The sequence below is a fragment of the Pelodiscus sinensis genome, chromosome 3 (assembly GCF_049634645.1).
Source record: "Pelodiscus sinensis isolate JC-2024 chromosome 3, ASM4963464v1, whole genome shotgun sequence".
Lineage (NCBI taxonomy): Eukaryota > Metazoa > Chordata > Testudines > Trionychidae > Pelodiscus > Pelodiscus sinensis.
This window is the reverse complement of record NC_134713.1, coordinates 142,978,940-143,000,193: the sequence shown is the minus strand read 5'-3', so window position 1 is coordinate 143,000,193 and position 21,254 is coordinate 142,978,940. Positions and strand designations below refer to the sequence as shown.

Here is a 21,254-nt window from a genome sequence, read left to right as displayed (position 1 = left end):
CAGATAAACTTAGACATACTGAAAATTCTGACCAGGAATGAGCTTGTGCGCCTTTCAGAAATGTTATGCAAGAGCTTTAGACACAACACAAGCAACTACATGAGACTTCAGCACATCAGCCATTGCGCCAAAGCAATCAACCCAAACCAAAAATGACTCCGCAACACACACACACACACTCCACAAATGAAGTATCAGCTATATATTAGAACTGAACCAACCCCTCATCTTCATAAAGGTACTTGACTATTCCCCAGAGGACAACAAACAGCATTGGTATACCTGAGAAGAGAGAAGACAAGATAGATACTGACAATCAGAGACAAAGAAAAGCAGGAAGGACTAAAACTTCATATAATGAAGAATAACAAAATGAGCTAGTGACACGGTTGCAGTTCCCATCCATTACTGTTCCATGTCAACAGTGTGGCTGGCATACCACCCTGCAGTTATTCAGTGGCCTATATAAAATGTGTTAGGTGTATCAGTTTAGCTCCAGTGTTCATGTAGGAAAGAACAACACCTCCAAATCTGCCACTAATTGGACCTCTTGTTGGCAGCTTTCATTGACTGGGCCATGGAGACCAAATCCATGAGCTCCCTCTAGGTCAGAGGGTATGTCTACACTAACCCCCTAGATCGATCTAGGGAGGCTAATGAGGGCAACCGAAATTGCAAATGAAGCACGGGATTTAAATATCCCGCACTTGATTTGCATGTTCCCGGCTGGTCGCCATTTTAGAAATTGACTAGCCCGAAGTAACTGCGCATGTCTACACGTGGCAGTAAAACAGGATTCTGAAATAAAGCCCTAAATCGAATTAACTGGTATTCCTCCTGGAATGAGGTTTAACAGCTAATTTGATTTAGGGCTTTATTTCGGAATCCCATTTCACTGCTGCGTGTAGACGCGGGCAGTTACTTCGGGCTAGTCAATTTCTAAAATGGCGACCGGCCGAGAACATGCTTCATTTGCAATTTCAGTTGACCTCATTAGCTTCCCTAGATAGATCTAGGGGGCTAGTGTAGACATACCCAGAGTGAATACAAAGTTGGGGAAGCTTGCAGTGGTTTTGTTATGCAGTCTCAAGGGCCATCCATCCGTCCAACATCTTTCACTAGAATACATTCATCCACATTTAGGTCTGCTCTTTTTAAAAGTGCATCTATCAACTGATACTCTGTGTTGGAAATATCAGGAAATAATGCAATGGGGGGAATTTTTCTTAAAATTAGACAGGGAGAGATGAAACCAGTATACCAAATGAATAAGGTGTCACATTTCCATAATTTCTTTGTGAATCTGTCCCTCCCTGCATACTCTTTCAGATTCTGTACCCACGTTAGTGCCGAGTAAGTTAACCAGAAATTATGTTGGTAGGCTGTGTCTACACTGCACCCCTTTTCCGGAAAAGGGATGCAGATGAGACAAGTCGGAATTGCAAATGAAGCGGGGGATTTAAATATCCCCCGCTTCATTTGTATAAACATGGCTGCCGCGTTTTTCTGGCTCAGGGCTTTGCCGGAAAAAAGCGCCTGTCTAGACGGGATCTTTCGGAAAATAAAGCCTTTTCCAAAAGGTCCCTTATTCCTGATTTTAAGAGGAATAAGGGACCTTTCAGAAAAGGCTTTATTTTCTGAAAGATCCCTGTCTAGACTGGCGCTTTTTTCCGGCAAAGCCCTGAGCCAGAAAAACGTGGCAGCCATGTTTATACAAATGAAGCGGAGGATATTTAAATCCCCCGCTTCATTTGCAATTCTGACTTGTCTCATCTGCATCCCTTTTCCGGAAAAGGGGTGCAGTGTAGACACAGCCGTACTGAATATGCAATGATTAACTATCTTCAGAGCTGTCATGAATGATGACCACTGGATGTCCACAGGCAACACTGATATCAGCTACCTTCTGGTGACTGTAGCATTGGCTTGGTAAAACTTTACATTATGATGGGTGGTACTGTGGAAATGCTGGAATAATGTTCTTGACAGCAAGAGCTGCAGAGGAGACCGTTGGGTAAACCATGTTGAGGGTGTACAGAGGAACAAAAGTTAGGCAAGTAGAGGAAATGGAGAGAAGGGGCAGGAGACACATGGTGAAGCGGTAAGATGGAGCACATCCATGGAGAGCATGTAAAGGCATGTGAGGAGGAAGAATAATTAATGTGTTATGATCTGCAGTGGTTTGGAAATCTCAAACCAGTGTCTGCAATGTGAATTGTGCTGTAATGATGTTCAGTTCTGTTATACTGAATCCTTTCCCAGCCATCCAGGAGATCAGGCTGTTAGAAAGAGACACAGGGTCAGTTACCAACCCTAATCAGCCAGAACAGAATGAGAAGTAACAGGCAGCAGCAGCAACAACAAGGAACCTTCCTGAACAGTTTAGAATTCAAGTCATCTTAAGGGCAATGGAGGAAGATTGCTTAATTGCCATGACTGGAGATATTCACTCCTGAGATTGTGCAGCCACGGGTTAGTGAGAACTGTTTTTGTGGCTCCACAGCTTGGACTACAAAGCACCTCCTGGACTGCCAGACGTTGCAGGCACAAGCTCAAGCTGTCTAGTTTGCATGACTATCGCAGTCTTCAAACAGGACTGCACTAATGTAAAGCACCTGCAGCATCCATATCGAGGAGCTACAGTGACTCGAGTTAGTGACTCGTCTTATTCTGGCTTGCATATTTATACCTGCCTCTGGAAATTTCCACTACATGCATCTGACGAAGTCGGTCTTTGCCCACGAAAGCTTGTGCTCCAATACATCTGTTAGTCTATAAGGTGCCACAGGACTCCTTGTTGCTTTTGCAGATCCAGACTAACATGGCTACTCCTCTGATTTGTGTTACTGTGTGATTTAGTTCACACCTCCACTGCAAGCCCCGAGTTGTCCTACGATGCCTAAGAAGTGGATTAGGTAACTCGCTGCAGATCACCAACCCCTAATGGGTCTTTGATTCATGGAAGCTCTTAAATTAGACTTGACTAGACTAGAGAACACAAAAGATATATTTCAGTGAAGGAACAGATGTTTAGACTGATTTGTGCTGTGATTTGTGGAGCTCTCTATAGCCTGGATGTATCACTAATGTCTCCATATTTAATTTCATTACCTGATTTTTGATTCAGTGAGATTCAAATTATTAGATATATATTAAAGGGACCAAATGAGACAAAGTCGATCATTGCTGAACAACTTCATTTTACTTAGAAAGCACCAAATTAATTAAAGCTAACATGGTGACTAGCATCTCCTCCTCCTCCCAGTTGTTCTCCAGTACCTGGGACATGACTGTTGAAGCAGCACGTATCACTGTATTTTAATCCAAGATCCTGATGGTATTATCCATATTTCTGAGTTTGAATTGATATTATCTGTACTGCATGGATACACATGTAGCATCAACAAACTAGCCAAAGCTCTTTTCCAGCAGGTGCTAGGCTCAGTATATAATATGGGACAGACTCTCAGGGTCGTGTGTGTGTGTGTGTGTGTGTGTGTGTGTGTGTGTGTGTGTGTGTGTGTGTGTGTTGTTCTAAAGTCTGATCAGAGACCTAGTTGAGGCAGGTCCTCACAAAAATGCTTAATTGACATAAATCCTATTTATAACAGACTGTATAATCTGAAGCCCTGCCTCTATTGTGATTAATATCAGAAAGAAACAGTAATATCTCCAGCATCTCTTAAATTATTTAGTTTTCACAGATCACAAAGGCTTTGTCTGGACAAAAATTTGTGATCCTGGTATTGATGGCTTGAGTTAATTTACATAACTGTGAATGTTAGTCTAGACACTCCCCAAGCACGTAGTTTGCTCTCAGACTCAGCCTAGGATACCTTTAGTGTAATGTACCAATCCTAACTTCACTGGATTTAGAAACTTCTACCCGATGAAGAAGTTTTCCTTTTCCATCACACCCATGATATATTTTGGCATGTGTGTAGTGATTTGGCCAGATTACGAAAAGATGTCAAAGTGTACTGATAAAGCAGTAGCACAGGGAGCACATCTTTTTCTCCCTCTCCTTCCCCCCAATATGTCCATTGGGATCAGGGATCTACAAGATGTGGATCTTTAATTCTATCCACACATTTCAGAGATGACATGAAACATAGTACAGCATGACAACAAATTAACATTTAACCACCATCTCTTCTCAATTCAGAGGAAAATTTATGGCATCTATGATGTTATGACTAAGGGGCAGCCACAGAATAAGATGACTGCAAATTATATTAAAAGGAGATAACAAGATCAGCTGTATCTGTTATTAGATTCATAGTTACACTTTACATTGACATCTGCATTGCTACAGACTCCAAAGTTTTTCTCCAAACTAGACCTCATAATTTGAGCCACAGTCGATCCATTATTGAGTTAATTTTTCTTTCTGAACTGTTTTCATCCACTTGGTCCTCATGAAAATGAGGGGTTTGTAATGCTGGGCTGAGTACTATTTTATTGATTTATATTGTCATCTGGCCTAGGAATAGTTTATCAGGTGCCACTGTGCTAAGCGCTGTAAACATAAAAGTTTCCTGCACACAGTTACACCAATACAATTTCAGCCTGACTTTCCCACCCACCTCAACTATTCTAGTCCCAGGTTCTACATACCCACTGTCCCATAGCACCTATTCCCTGTCCTGCAGCCCACCCTTCTACTTCAGACAGTGAAAAAGGATCTCAAAGACTTGCATGTCAAGCTCTTCTTCACCGCAATCTATCCCTATTCTCACTAGCTACTTCTGGACAGAACAACCAGAGATGGTGCCTTTTCCATACCAAACATTCTTAGGCCCTTTCATCACTCACTTGCAACAGTAATAACTAATTTAATCAGCTCTATTCGATATCTAGAGCAAGTGAGACCATGCAATAATCTGTGGACATCTGTGCTGTTATGTTGCCTGCAAGCTGTTAATTGACTAAAACCTGTGAACACTACATTTCTGGAAATGAGACCTGTCAAGTGTACCAGGAAATAAGCATGCTAACAGCCTGAGGAATAAATGCCAACTTCCAAATGATGGGATTTAGAACAATGAGCTTCGAAAGAAAATATTGTAGCTGAGGAGAGGCTAAATCAACAAACATCCCATTCAATAATTCGTGTGAAGACTACATCCAGTTTTTCTATATGGCTCTTGAAATCTTTGGAAAACACAATAACATCATCCAAGTATATTAGTAAAGTGTCTAGGATGTAGTCTCCCAACACCCCTTCCATTAGTCTCTGGAACGTAGCAGGTGTATTGCACAAGCCGAATGGCATACGCGTCCATTCAAACAGCCCAAACGGAGTTGTCACTGCTGTCTTTTCCTGGTCCTGTTCTTCCATTGCAACCTGGAAATAGCCGGAAGTCAAATCAAGGGTTGAAAACACTCTGGCACTTCCTAATGCATCCAGGGACTCTTCCACCCGGGGTAGCGGGTAAGCATCCTTACGTGTTACTTCATTCAATTTCCTGTAATCACAGCAGAATCGCACCCCACCATCCTTTTTTATTACAATCACTGCAGGCGATGCCCAGTGGCTGTGCCTTTCTTTAAGGACACTGTGACGGGGAGGAAACTCCCCGCACTGACAGCCCCGCCCGCAGGGAAGCCCCGAGCGGCGCGGCGGGGCCGAGCTCGGGAGAAAGCGCCCCGGCGGACGAGCCGCGGGCAGGCGACAGGGAGGAGGACGAGCGAGGGCGCGCGGCCACCGGTACCCCGGGCGCGGCAGGCGGCAGGACCCCAGGGAAGGTGGGCGGGGGACGCCAGGGGGAGCGGCACGTCCCTGGCGTACCGGTTCAAAAAGGGGAGGAGCCGGAAGGGAAAGGGGCTGCCGGCATTTCCCTTGACCCCGCAGGTAACCCGGGAGGTGGAGCCGGAGGAGCTGGGGAACGCGGAGGACCGGAGGAGGAGACCCGGACCCCCGCAGCTCATACCTGGGGCGAAACCGCCCGGACCAGGGCGCCAGGGACCGGGGCCGAAGGCGGATGGCTTCACCTCTGAGAACCGGGGAGGACCGAAGGCCGGGCCCGCCGGAGGGCAAGTCCCCGGGACGGGCTCGTGAGCGGGGCTGATTGCGGGGGGCCCGCCAGCGCGCACGGGCTGAGTGTAAGCCCGGGTGCGGCGGGCACAAACCTGGCGGCCCGGACAGTGGGGCCAGGACTCGGGGGCAGAGACTGGGGGTTGACCGATGCAGGCGGGGGAGCGGCCCGGGGGGCCGGCGCGGGCTAGGCGGCCCAACCTCGCCACAGACACCTTGAGCCACTAGGTCCAGGATGTGCCTTTTTACCTCCTGGAACACTTGTGGTGAAATCCGCCGGTGTCTCTTTTTTCTTGGAACAGCATCTCCAGTGGGTATTCGGTGTGTCACTGTGGTGGTGTAACCAAAGTCTCGGTCATCCCTGGAAAAGACCTCTTGATGTTTCTCCAGTAGTGCCCGTAAATGGCCAGCCTACATAGGGGTTAGCTGTTGGAGATCCACTTGGACTGGAATGGGTAACTCTCCATCAGGTGCCTCTTTAGGTGTGGTAACCTATGCTACCTTTTCCAACTTTGTCATTCGCAGCTCATCTCCCTTTTCTTCCAGGACTACTCCTCCTGGGGGTACTACTTCTTCGGGTCTGTGTACCTCTGCCACTCTAGTGCGGAGGTACAACTTTATGGCCTTCTTACCTTCTGTCTCCCTGCCACCTTAACATAGCCAATCTGTCCTGTGGGACCAGGAAAACATCCTTGTCTCGCCACTTGGGCCAGTACCCGCTTCAATGCAGCATCCCTCCTAGGCTCCCCATGCCGGTTCATTTTTTGGGTTCCTTCCCCCACTAATAGTAATTCTTTCAGCTCTCTTATTATATTCATCCCGAGAATTCCTGGTACTCTGTTCCCCATCAAAGTTTTTTCCAAAGCTGGATCCTTTAGGATAAAGATGCATTTTCCCGGGATTATCCGACCCATATACCCTACATCAGCTTCAAGGCACCCCACAACAGGGATAGCTAGTCCATTAGCTGCTGTTAGCTGTACAAACCGGGTATTATGCATGGTCAGATCTCTCTCTTTTAAGTAGTTTTGGAAATATGATTCAGAAATAGTGGTGACTTCTGAGCCGGTGTCTATCAAACAGCGGGTCCTCACCCCTGCTATGGTTATTTCCACTGTCAAGCAGTCCCCAAAAGCTCTACCACAGAAGTCATCAAATGCACTAGCATCATCAGGGTCCTTTTCCTCACTGCTGGCATGCTGCCCTTTTCCAAGGGACAGCCGTAGGAACCCTTCTGTCCCTGCTTGGCCTTCCCCTGATGTGCTACTCGATCTTGGTGTCTCTTGGATTTCAGACGCTCGGGATTCCAGTACCCTCTTCAGTGGACAATCTCGGCTAGTATGCCCTGGATCTTTCTTTCACCACCTCAGTCATTACTTTCAGCATCTCCCCCTGCTGGACTGCCAGGGAGCCCCCCGTCACTCCATGCTGCTGCCTCTGACACAAATCAGCTCCCCACACAGACCAGCTCCCACCTGCTGCCCCACGCTGCTGCCTCTGATACAGAGGCAGCAGTGCAGGGTGGCAGCAGCCCCATCCACGCTGGGCCCAAGCTCTGCCATGGATACAGGCTGCTCCCGCATCCTGCCTCCCTACCCCAACAGCGCTGCTTCCTCTGATACAGAGGCAACAGCAGAGAGAGTGGGGAGCAGGTGGCTCTGCGTGAGCCTATTTATGCGGGGATCTGGCTTTTAAGCTGGTTCCCCCCAGCATCAGTTCCTGCCCCCCCCACACACTACTGCCTTTGTGGAAGGCAGCAGGAGGGGGCCAGGTGGCTCTGTGGGAGCCAGCATGTGCGGGAAGCTAGCTTAAAAGCCGGCTTTCCACAGACACCGGCTCCCACCTCCCCCTTCCTTGCTGCCTCTGGTGGTGGCTGCCTGGCTGCTCCTAGGGTGATTTGCTCCGGTTCTGCAACCATCACACACATACACCCCCACCAAGACCCTAGCCAGTTCCTGCACCCTACCCCCTGGCCGGACTCACCCATCCTCAGCCCATCTCCACAACCAGCGGGGCCACCTGCCACCACGAGCTCCAGGACAAGGTGTGTGTGTGGGGGGAACAGCTCCACGCTCCCAGAAGAGGTGGGGCAGTCAGTCTTTAGCACTGTTTCCCCCAGCCGTGCCCCTAGAGGCAGCTAGGAAGGTGTGCGTATGCATGTAGTTGTTAGGATTAACCAATAAACCCAGGCTTATTGGTTAATTCTTTAAATGACTATAACACTAACATCCCTAACAAAAATGAGCCGCTGATATCTGCATCCACCAATGCAGATGCAAAGCAAATACCCACAGATTTGCAGGGCTATACCCATCAGTGCAGGCAATAGCTACACAAAACAACAGTGGTGCTGCTACAGTGGTTTCAGTGCAGACATATCCGTAACCTAAAATAAAGGCCCTTCTGATATAGTTTCCAATTACTCTTTTGTGTAGAGAAAAAAGAAACAGTGGCTGAGAGTTTTCAAGTCAAGCCGAGGATTTAGACACACACAACTTCAGTGTGTTTAAATCCCCTAATCTGTTTGGAAAGTCTCAAGCAACAAGAGCCATGAGCAGAAATGCAACATCTTGCAACAGTGTTATGTATTGCAGGGCTTGCAGCTACTAGTGCAGAATGCCGCAGTATTTTACTGCAGCTCTTAATATCCTTGGTTCCATTTAAGTTGTTTACTTGAAGAAGCAAGTTAAAAAGAAAATGGTTAATAGAACAAACAGGCCTAATTGCTACAATGAGTTTATAAAGGCTTTAAAAGAAGGTGTTCCTCCTGGATCTTCTCCAGACAGATCTTCCTTGCAATGCAGCTGTTGATATTAAAAGCCTAGTCTGGCTTCCTGTATTTGATAGCTTCATTCTCTCAGCTCTTTCTTCCTTGAAGTAGGTTTGGGTTGTTAGTTTTTCTGAATGGTAGCTTTCCTGCTGCAAGCATGGCTGGATGTAGGATTGCTGCAGGAGCTGAGAGAATCTGTTTGGCTTTTTTATTAATATATCTCTGCTTTAATGCTGCTAATTGCCTTGTTGTGTAATTGTGGGATATTGCTCAGGCATCATCATTTTCCTCCTCTTCTGAGTGTAAAAAGTTCTGTTCCAGTAGCTGCTGGTGGGCGTATGGATAGATTGAACCATAATCGGCTGTTCTCAGACACTGTTTTATACAATGCTGATGTAGCTGTTTGGGGTGATTTGGGTTCAGTACCAGTTCTCTCAGAGTTGGTCTAAAGGAACAATGTCTTTCTGCCTTGAACACTGTAACTTGGAATAATCTGTGTATTTTAAGAATAAAAAAAAAAATCAATGTATTATCATCAGGACCACTTCATATGGTCAGTGTTCCTTTCCCCCCTTCATGCCATGGCTGTTTTGTCTCTTGCAGAGCATGAGCACTTTAGGGCTCTTACGTCTGTGGAATATTTGGCTCATTGTGGGCGGTATCAGAAATAAATAGCAACATTCTCTTTTCCACTGAAAATGTGCCTGCTGCTTCTGAATCCATATTCTGCTTAGCTACAGATGTGCAGCCTTCTAGAACGAAGGGAGTAACTCTTCTACCTGCCTTGCCATTTGTCAATACGGCCCATCAGAGTTCCTTTGTTGTTGCTACTGTTGCTGTTCTGGATACCGTCTATTTTTCTATCAGCTTTGCACATATTTGCAATAAGGGAAGATGCGGGCTTTGGTTTACATAGCATGCACAACACAAAGTGTGCATTTGTGAAATCACAAGTCAGAATGTTTTGCACAGCTCAGACTGTAAGCCCACTGGGGTCATGACAGACCTTCTGTTCTGTGTTTATATAGCACCAACCACACTGGAGTTTCTGGCTCATGAAAGGGGCTCCTAGGCAGAGGGGGGCAAATTGCAGTCCATCAGACCCTTCAGTCCAACCCCTGAACTCCCACTGGGGCATGGGATTGGGACTGCCTTGTTGGGAGCAGCCAGCCCAACTCCTGAGCAGCATGGCAAGAAGCGGCAGCTAGCCCCTGGCTCCTCTCCATCTGCCTGTCCCCTGGAGCCTCAGGTCTCTCAGTGCTTGGGTGGCGTGGTTGTTACATTGCCAGCCCCAACTCTCCAGCCCCAGTGCTCTAGGTGGCACAGTCAGGGGGAGCTGGATAGAGGGAAGGAAGCTCCAAGGGTATTGGTCATGGGGTGGGGAGCAGGCAGGGGTGAGAGCTTAGCCATGCCTGGCTGTTTGGAGAGACAGTGCCTCCCCGGCCTTCCCGATCTGCCTCTCCATACAATATCACTACCCAATGATGCTCTCAGGCCAAAAAGTTTGTTTGCCCCTGTGACAAGGCAATACAAGTAATAATAATAAAGAGAAACACGTAAAACAATAACATAATCCGCTTTCCCCACTATTCTCTAAAAGGTTGTGGCCATAAAAAAAAAAAAGAAAGGGTATGTCTACACTACCCTCCTAGTTCGAACTAGGAGGGTAATGTAGGCATACCGCACTTGCAAATGAAGCCCGGGATTAAAATTTCCCGGGCTTCATTTGCATAAGCGGGGCTCTGCCATTTTTAAAACCCCGCTCGTTCGAACCCTGTGCCGCGCGGCTACACGGGGCATGAACTAGGTAGTTCGAACTAGGCTTCCTAGTTCGAACTACCGTTACTCCTCGTGGAATGAATAGTAACGGTAGTTCGAACTAGGAAGCCTAGTTCGAACTACCTAGTTCGTGCCCCGTGTAGCCGCGCGGCACAGGGTTCGAACAAGCGGGGTTTTAAAAATGGCGGAGCCCTGCTTATGCAAATGAAGCCTGGGAAATTCAAATCCCGGGCTTCATTTGCAAGTGCGGTATGCCTACATTACCCCGCTAGTTCGAACTGGCGGGGTAGTGTAGACATACCCAAAGAGATTTCTGACATAAAGAATCCAAGGGTGCTCCTAGAATCCTGTGACTACAAAAGTGATGATGTTCACAGAAAGGATTCCTCATTTGTAAAACTGGATGAAATTCTGTCCTGCATATTTACTTATTTCATTCAAGAAAGGTTTTTCATTGTTTTCTATTTTTTTCTGTACTGGTATTTGTTTTATAAAACTAAACTGAACAGAATTTTTAAAATCATTGACTTATTTCTACAGCAAAAGAAAAACTCAAATCCACACTGATGTGAATGGAGCACATCCAAATAAATAACAGTAACAATAATAATCCATCTATATAATAGTCGAGTATTAAGTTTTGGCTAAATGTACATAGAAAATTCTTTAAATTTTTTTTGTATTTTAGCATTTTATTCCTTATTATTTAACCCTTCCAACAGATATAACAGAGAAACGCTCCATGGCGATTACTTTTTTCACCCTCTCTAGCAAGCAGTTTCACTCCCTCTCCCCCATGATTTAAACAACCACCTCTTTACATTATCATTCAAAAACTGCATGGATTTCAAACCATCATTACTGACTCATGTCATTACCTCCATGGGAATAATGTTCATGTGTTAGATGCTGCTGCCCAGCCAGAGAAACATGAAATGTGTTTGCAAACCCTACTAAAATAGTAATAAGGACTTTTCTGTGTTTGCCTGACAGATCAGTAATAACAAATTTTTTTGTAAAGGCTATTTAGAATTTGATAGACATGTCCCACTAGCTTATGACAAATTTAACACCACATTTAGGCCTAAAACCTGGGCCAGATCTACTACAACAGTTTACACTAGCTGAGAATCAGCCCTTAAAGTATTAGCCAAATTTATCCAGGGTGTAAATTCTTTTATCTGTATACACATGAGGATTAATCTGGCCGAGTCTATTTAGCTCTTATTTGTTCTATGACTTTACTTACACATATGCCAAGCACAAGAATTACCTCAGAGCAAACACATCAAAACGAGTTTTTACAACATTCAGGGAAACAAAACCAGTGATCTGGCATCAATGGTTGTTCAGAAAGGCTTTGTTTACACTGCAGGGTTTTTATGCAAGAAACTTTTTGCGGAAGAGATCTCCTGCAAAAACATCTTGTGCAAAAGCACGTCCACACTGCATGGACACTCTTGCACAAGAAAGCATCTGTGCTTTTTCTGATAGGCTCTTTTTGCGCAAGAAACCCCTATTGAGCATCCACACACACCTTTTTGTGCTAGAGTTCGTGTAGAAAGAGGTATACCTATATCACAAAAAGCCCGCTGTTCTGTCGTTTGACTATACATTTTCTTGAGCAAAAACATGCTTGAGGTGTGGACGGTCTGTGGGTTTTTGCGCAAAAATGGCTAATTTTGCGCAAAAACCCTGTAGTGTAGACATAATCAAACACTTCAGTGATTTTGTTCATGTGCAGAAGCTCAAACTCAAATACAAGTGATCACACAAACTAGAAAAGTTAATGTAATCCAACCAGAAGCAGAAACACGACCATGAGGCTTCTGTGACTAATCATATGGCTTAAATATAGTTATAATTAAAAGAGAGAAGTAGTTAAATATTCATAACAATTTATGAACAATCTATACACAGAAATTTGATGTAAAAACATTCACCAGAACAAGGATGAGTAGTGAACAAAAGTTAGCAGAGATCACATAAATTATTCAGCCAGCTCTGGCAGAACTAGCAGGTGTTTGTTTGACTCTTTTTTGGTTCAGCCTTATCAGGTGTGATTCATCATATGCAATGTACTGCTAGATAATGACAACCTTTTAAATCATTGCCCTCAAGGCCTTTGCATGTCCATGGCCCAATTCCATAGCTTCCCTCTGTTTGATGGGTGACATGACTAGTCACTGACCACATGTCACTTCTTTTTTTTTCCCAATATACTTGCTCCTTTCTGTTGCTAAGGTGATCTTTTAACAACTGAGATTATTTCAAGCTACAGGACTCTTTCACCTAGAAGAGGAGCGTTACATTGAGAAAAACCAGTCTATTCAGAAGATCGTGTGAGCATTCCAGGTTTCATATTCACAAAGAAAGATAATGAGCAAGGCAGAGAGAGAGAGGAAGAAAAGCTATTTTTGCTTCATTTTACCAATAGTTACATTCACGTTTATTAACTCATTCCTACATCAGACTTATGAACACATCTGCAAACTTCCCAGGATGGGAATAGCAGAAGCTGCTGTATTTGAGAATCAAGGTGTTTTGTGCAAGTACCCAGAGTTGGAATACTAAGGGACTCTGCAAGTCAGGAGTCAAAAATGCTGGTAGGAAGCTTGGATGAAGCATAGAAGTTGCATGGCAAACTGTAGCATTGCCAGACATTTGTATAAACTTAAAGATTCATCCAAAATTTTTAAAAACTGACAGCCGTAAACTTGAAAGATGAGGGTGAACAAACAGGACCGTGTCATTTTTCTTCATCATGTTCATCTTCTGTTCTTGAAAGAGGCTGAACTGCAAGCAGACTTTTTCAAACAAAATAACCACCCCCACATCATTTCACAGGCAGGATTTTTGGCATTTTGTGGAATATAATTTTCTGTTCTCCCTCTGCTGAGTTGGGTGCCTTAGGGCGGGTGAGTGTTATGAGGAGCAGAACTGCTCATAGGATTTGAACTATGCATAATTAATCATTATTACACAGCATGTAGGTGCTGTCACTATGCACAGAATATAAGATGGCAAAGAAAAGGATACAGCAGAACTTCTTAGGCTAACACTTTCCAGCAGGGATTTGTTATTCCTTATATTTATGTATTCCCATCAACACACCAGAACACTTTCATCTTTCAAATATCCGTGTGTATTCAAAACAGGTAAGTTACTAATTGCAATGGATCATTTACACGAATCTCACCAGTAAATGCATTTGCTAGCATATTCACAGAAGGCAAATACAAAATAGGGGGAAGAACACAAGTCTTCCAACAGCAGTTGTGAAAGCAAACAGTCTAATCAGTTTTAAGATGGAGATTGATACATTTATGCATATAGTAGTTCATGACAATCAAATCAGGAACAATCAAAGCTGGTGATAAATTAAAGAGGCTAAACAGTGGAGTGGTGAAAGGATTAGAAAACATGCCTTACCAGCACCAGACACAAGGAGCTGAATCTATTTAGTTTAACAAAGAGAAGTTTAATTGAAGCGAGAAAGACTCAGAGCTTTAGCATTTCTTCTACAGATAGCTCGGGCTCAAGCAACTTGAGCCTTATCCCATCCATCAAAAACTCTAACCCTTCTCATGCACTTGCGCAACAAACAGTCATTGACCATTCCTTTGCTCTGCAGAAGGGAAACACTTGTTCTACTCATATGGCTGAGCTGACCTATCCTTACCTTCATTTAGCAGCCCCTCTAATATTCCACATAGCTCATTCAATCAATATCTAAGCCCCGTGTTGACAAAAGGAAAGCCATTTGCACCCACATGTGACTAGCATTTTCTCCCAAGAGGGCTGGTGTCCTCATACAACACACAGCTGTTACGTAAAATGAGATACTTTACATGGGGCTATTCTTGATTGCCCTGTTCCAGGTTATTACAGTTATATAGCACAATGGTCTTTCACATAAAGCAATTAGCATATAGTGGTAAAGCACTGTGTGCCCGTCATCCAGTTTACACGAGTCTGTTAGTAAATTTTCCAGGGTCTCAGTGAGTTTATAGTTATACAGAGGTCCCCTGGAGCTGGACATATGAATTTAAGAGATTTATGCACATTCACTGCTTTCAGCTAAAGCAAGGATGGGGAACCTCAGGTCTGGTTTTAAGGATTTGGCCCCTTAGACTTAAGTCTTCCCCTCAACATTGAGGAGCCTGCATTGGTGCTCCATTCCCCTCCTCCCTCTCTTCCTTGTGGGGCTGGAACACACAAAATCTAGCCTGGCCCCTTCTCTCCCCCCCAAGGTCTGGTGTGTGAGGGGAATGTGGGGTGTGTCTTTCTCCCTTTCAGTTGGGGGGCCACATCAGTGAGGGTTTGTTTTTGTTTGTTTTACTTCTCACTTGTGTGTGGCCCCTGACTGATTTTTCTGTGGGTCAGTGGTCCCAACCCTAAAAAGGTTCCATGCCACTTGGCTGAAGGCGCTCGTATGAGAAACTAAAATAATATCATGTCCAGTAAGGATCTTAAAAATGTTGGGTCTGGTATTAGCAACAGAAAAGGAATGGGAAGCAGGATTTGAATTCAACAGTTATTAGAGGAGAATATGGTTAGCCCGGGGTGGGCAATAATGTTTGAAGGGGGGCCCAGCAGGGCCTCAAGCAGAAGGGGCAGGGCCTCAGGTGGAAGGGACAGGACCTTAAATTAGCAGTTGAAAAGGCCTGCGCCTCCCCTGTGCTCCCAAGCATCATGATAGGAAGGGAGCGGGAGCTGCGAGCCCTTTCAATACCTGCTATTTAAAGCACTCGCTGCTCCCAGCCCCGCTGCTAGTGCGTTGCCTGGGAGCCGGGATGCGTAAGCCCTTTCGACTGCTTCTATGTAAAGGGCTTGTGCCTTCCCCATGGCTGCCATTGCCTGACAGGGGTGGCAATTGCCGTGAGTTACAGAGACAACTTTGCTTATGTTTTCTGTCCCAAAGCATGAGCTTGGGGTTGCCACCACAGAGAGTATGTATGCAAACACACTCAGCAATCAGTAAATAATGTTTAAAAATAAATAAATAAAAAAGAGAGGTTGACTTACCCCAGCCAATGCAGAGATAAAGCCGAAAAACCCTCTGTTCAGAAATGGCCGAGAGGACCAGCAGTGTGTGCAGGTACATGCCTTCCACCAATAGCCAATAGTAGTTTGCAGCCACACAATACTGCATCATCACAAAGACCAGGCGGCAACTGAGTGACTCCTGAGAGAGCACAACACACAGGTGAATGAATGCAGTAGGGGTGGTGGGAAAAAAAAAAGACAAACCCCCAGAAGTTCTAACATCATGAATGGAAGAACAAGATTAAGTCCCCCTATTCAAAAATATCTTGTCTAAATGGCTCACACCCAACCACTGGGATGATAAAGGATCAGCCACTGTAGTTCAAAAACGCAGCAAGGGAATTCCAAAGCAGAGAACAGTACAGAAGAATATTTACCCTTATTTCTTTATGCCTCTACTGCTCTGTACATTCCCCATATATACCTCAAGAGTACAACATGAGAGAAAGGAAGAGAAGAGTAGCTACTAGTTCTTGAAATCCGTCACTACACAGTTTCAGGTCCACAGGCACTATAGTCTACAGGCAAGAAACACACAGTTGATGCCACAATGCTGCCAAATCTGACTGCAAACCGTCCTGGCCATTTCTCTAAATTTTACTAAACAACTATAATTCACTTGCCTATCAAATCATGGAACAGATCTGAACTATACAGCACTGTTTACACAGGATACAGACATACTCAGCCCTCTCTCATTCAAGGAAGGACTGACTGGCAACCCAGGAGGTCATTGCCAATTCTCACATTTATGCTTTGGTGAACCCCGAAGCCTGCATGTTACAAATCACAAGAAAGTGATCATAATGTGGGATGCATCCATCTGGTCCCTGTTCAATGGAAGGAGAAAAATGTCCAAGATATCTATCACAATGCTCAAGGAGAAATTAAAAACCCTTCCCGATTTTACATTTTCTAGTGCCTTTGCCTCATGCACATGACCTAGAATCACCGTAATTAAGTATCTAGTCCCATTTAGTTTCCAAATCACTTTCTCCTACAGCTTGGTTACACATTACCAACCAACTCTCCAGGGGAAGAGTAAGCAGTTCTCTGGTTACAACATCATCTAAACATTTTAAGTGACATGCCACTTTAGAGCTCCTTCCAGATTTGGACTTGCATTCAAATCAAATCAACATAGTTTGCAGGACTATAAAGTACCTAAGAATGTCTAGCTGGTTGGATCACTTGACAGGCTAGACAATGTCACCTGTTGTGATGGAGCATCTGTAAGAATATTTTATCGTCACCATTGGAAACGGTGAGTATGGAGTGAGGGTGAGAGGCATGGACATTTACAAATACACAGGGTGGTAGGGGGAATCCTTGCTCTTTGTGTTTTCTCTGTCCCCAGGGGGCAAACCTCCAATAGGACAGGAGACACACTGGGCAGCAATTATTCATTGGTAACAAAACTGGGATTTCATGACTAGAATTGTACAAAGCCAAGGGAATCAAAGGAAAACCCTGTGGAAGTGAAGAAAATATTCCGGACAAACCCCAGTAAAAAGTGAAACTGCAAAGTTTCATGTAGCTGATGGAGCACTGACCTCAGAAACGTGTCTCCTGCCCCTACCTGGTAGGAGATGAGTCCCTCCCACTGATGCTCATGCGTAGCTGTGCTATACATCCACTTCAGCACAGAGTCCTTAATGAAGACAGATACAGCACGTAGGATAAAAGAAGTGAAGAGATTCAGATGAATGTAATTCCTAGTGCAGTGCAGATGCCTGTAACAAGAAAACAAATTCTGATTCAGCGACTGTGTGTAGGCTGCAATACCACCTTGGGTATCCAAGAGGGTGGAACTGACGGACTCTGTTCAAAAATCAGTGGATTCCCACACAGATGAGTCACTGGAAACCCATTACTTGTGAATAGCTACAGAATGTCAAACTCTGTAAGAAATATTGACCTTTAGCCAGAATTTCCACCCAAAAGGTATTTCAGAATTGGAGTGTGTGAAAAATAGGGAGTTATAATGAAACACAATTTACAACTTTAATTACAGTGATCACACCAGAGGGATTGGATTTTTGACATAGTGCTGCATCTAAACTATATAAATGACCTTCCAGAAAGGAAAACAAGAGTGCAACAGAGATTTTTTGGAAGGGCTTGTGTGCTGGTGCAAAGCATAGCAGCAGACTATATTAAAGTAATTGCCCCTGTAAAGTGAAAAGAAATCACCACATACGTTAATTATCACTTCAACAAGAGAAGATTAGATTCATCAACAGCCTTTTGAGATGATCACAAATGTCTACCATGAGTCTAAAAAATATGATTTTCACCTTTGTGATGATGATAAAAAACAATGATGAAAGATCATCTTCTTTGTGAATTTCAATGGCCAACTACACAGACAACAAAATTGCCACCTGTAAGATGTGTTTTGGACAAGCAAAGGAAATGATACATATGATTGAAACTTGGCAATGAAGTGTCAATATTTTACCAAACCTCTCCACTAATATTTCCTCCCTTAGCTTATATGAGATGCCATATAAGAAGCAGCACACATGTCGCAGAAGTGAGAGATGGGGAAAGTCTATCAATTTGTTTTTCTATTTGAACAAAGACACATTCTCACCATTAGGATAAAAAATGTAGGCAGTGCCACTTGGAAAATTTGTATTGAGCCACGGTCTGCTGGAAATGATTATTTTTTATGTCTGAAAAATATTGTGAACATATTATAAACAGTTGTTGCTCCTATATTTTGAAATCCTACTTTTTCAGTCCTGCAACTTTGGTTTGGAAAATAGCTTGGCCTGAAATTTTCTAGATTTATTCAGAAGGCAAAGAACAACATTTCTGCAAAGTCTGAAGTAAATTCATTAAGCCACTTTCGAGTTACAGGTCATGTTGTAATTTAACCATGTTTAACTTTGTTCTCCCTCTAGCTCAAAACTAGCTTCAAACTTTTGCTACCCCTTCAAAACTTTTCATACACACATACACCCTTCAATTTCAGTGGGAGATATGGGCACTATTCATTTCCAATGCTGGGCACAGAAGATTTCTACCATTAACTTCTGTGGGTGCAGAATTTGATGCTACTTGTTTAATAGCATGTTGCCTGCTCTCTTGGCTGTTTTCACCTTAGAATTAACATAAGGGATGTTATATTGTTAACAGAGATCTTCCTTTAGTTCAAGAGGAAAGCTGTATTTTGGAACTTCTAAACCAGGTTTCTACTCCCAGCTCTGTAAGCACACTAGGTAGCTAGAAGCTAAGGCTGTAGTCAGAGACCAAACTACAATGCAGATGTTAATTCTAAGGAAAAATGTAAAAAATACATGCTTCAAAGATTTAACCCTAAAGAACTAGAGTTTGTCCTGAATTATAAGTTAAACTTTTTGTTTTTGTTTTTAATTTTAAAGACTTTAAAATGGCTCTTTTTTGAAGTTTTTGTGAGGCTTCAAATATTGATGCTACTCAACTTTTCTTTTTTAAGTTACAGAGCTCAAGTTTTATGAATGATGCAAAAGGCAAGCACATTTGTTATTTAGCACTTTTACTGGTTTTCTTTTTTTCACTAACGTTATTTGTTCTTGGACCGACAGCAGAACACAGTTCAAATCATACCAGCTGAGCATTATGTTTGGGAGTTTTGGACATCCTCCCCAAGAAGATTTTGAACACACATTTTGGTGCAAACTGCTCTAGTTCAATAGCATAATAAATTGCTCCTCAGAACTACTGTTATGGATACTAGGGAAAAGTCATCTCCGGCAGATGTGATTTATTGTTAGCCTGAAAGCAGTGACTCTGAATTCCTAGTGCCTGAACATAAGAATAATAAAAAAACTTCAAAAACAATGCATGGTCCTGTAGCACGTTAGAAACTACCCAAACATGTCGATGGGATCATGAGCTGTCATGGGCACAGCCCACTTCCTCAGATGACAGGAGTGGGTTGTACCCACGAAAGCTCATGATACCATCTACATGTTTGGTTAGACTTTAAGGTGCTGCTAGACTATGCGTTGTTTTTTAAGTTTTTCTAGTAACAGACTAATTCATCTACCCCTCTGAAGCTATGGGAATCATAATATTCCTCCCATGGCATTGACAGAGGGTGGACTTGTTTTTCTGGGTTTCCCTGACATTTCAATTCAGCTGTAGTCATTTTAAATCCCCTTTGGCATGAAAAAGGAAGTGATCAGTCCCATGTTTCGCAGCTGGAAGAAAATAAAATACAATAGACTGGGATCATTTCTCTGCATCTCCTGCACAATCTCATTCTGAATGTCCCTGGACTTGCAACTGCTGTGCTCAGTATCTCCAAAATTCCGACGAACTAGACTAGAGTCAGTGAAATTGCAGCATGCATGCATAATGCATTTATGAAAAGATCTCAATCTAGATCAGCCTCCCATCATTTTTTTTTTGTCAAACCTAAGCAATCTAATGTCTGTTCCAGGGTCTTGTCAACGGATACTCAGTCACTAGAATTTTAATTTCTATGACTTTCCAGAGAATTTGACGGAGTCACACCTAGCAGAAAACTAATACATAGAACTGAATGGAAGATGATAATTCTGTTTCGTGGCAACATTAGGAGTTTTTTGGGGGGGAAATCATTCCATGGTGAAACAAAAATCTTTCAAATTCTTTGACAAGAATAGAATTGGTTTAAAGTGTTGGTTTTCAGATCAAAACCTTCATTTGGGAACACTCGTCTGGCAGGTTTGAGTCCCAGATTGTGAGTGATTTGGGATGAACAACTCTGCTCTGAATTAGGCAAAGCAGGGGCTTGAGCATGGGTTTTCCATACCTGATGCCAAGCCCGTCACAAATTTTCCCTCTAATTTTTTCAATCCATGTGCGATTTTTTTCCATCCATGCACAGAATAATTTTCTGTGTGCACTGAGGCAAGTGCGAATGTGCACCACGAACAGAAATACAAAACCAAGCTATGGGCACTCTGCTCATCAGCCAGGAGGCATCTGAATTTCTCCTGAATGGCCACACAAGTGTTCAGTTTACAGAGAACATTCCTCACCAACCTAGAACATGACAGAATCAGTCTTTCCTCACTTCCCTGCCAGTGAAAATTCTGTCAAAATCAATACATCTCCACAAAGCATTTCAACTGAAAAAACCAGCATTTTTATTACAAAGATTTCAACCAGCACTCTTAGTAGGGCCTAGTCATTTAGAATTTAAATATCTGGGAGAGATATGATGCAAAAGGGAAGCAGGGGAGGGTGAGATGTTGAAAGGAATAAAATAAGAAGGTGGGAGAAGCCGAATGTTTCAAAACCTGATGCTGTTTACACTGGGAGAACAACACGGCTGCTTTTGCTCTGCTTTGAGCTGAATCAGGATTACCTGAAGCCAAGGAGGATGGCAGTTGCAATCACAAGGGCAGAGAATGAAAGAGCATAGCCAACAGTGTAGATGACTGACATGTATAGGAGTTGTTCCTCTGGTGCCTTCTGATAGCATAGAAAGAAAGAAAAGATAGCATTCATTGCACAGATTTCTTTTCTCCCATCTCCACATTACCCTAAATCCCTCCAACCCTACTTTGCTACTATTTTCCACCCCTTTGTTAAGCACTCAGACACACATTACTAATCAGAAGCTTCCACCTTTCAAATTCT

General features: G+C 43.7%; 1 protein-coding gene across 1 annotated transcript in view; it reads right to left on the bottom strand.

The window, feature by feature from the left end:
* GLP1R (glucagon like peptide 1 receptor) overlaps positions 1–21,254 on the bottom strand; it is a 126,578-nt gene that overhangs the window by 22,980 nt on the left and 82,344 nt on the right. Inside the window, exons 5-8 of the mRNA XM_075925080.1 lie at positions 20,980–21,086; positions 17,215–17,368; positions 15,615–15,774; positions 222–282 (exon numbers count right to left, since the gene is read on the bottom strand). Of these exons, the coding sequence (XP_075781195.1) occupies positions 222–282; positions 15,615–15,774; positions 17,215–17,368; positions 20,980–21,086 (482 nt within the window). The remainder of the gene's footprint in view (positions 1–221; positions 283–15,614; positions 15,775–17,214; positions 17,369–20,979; positions 21,087–21,254) is intronic.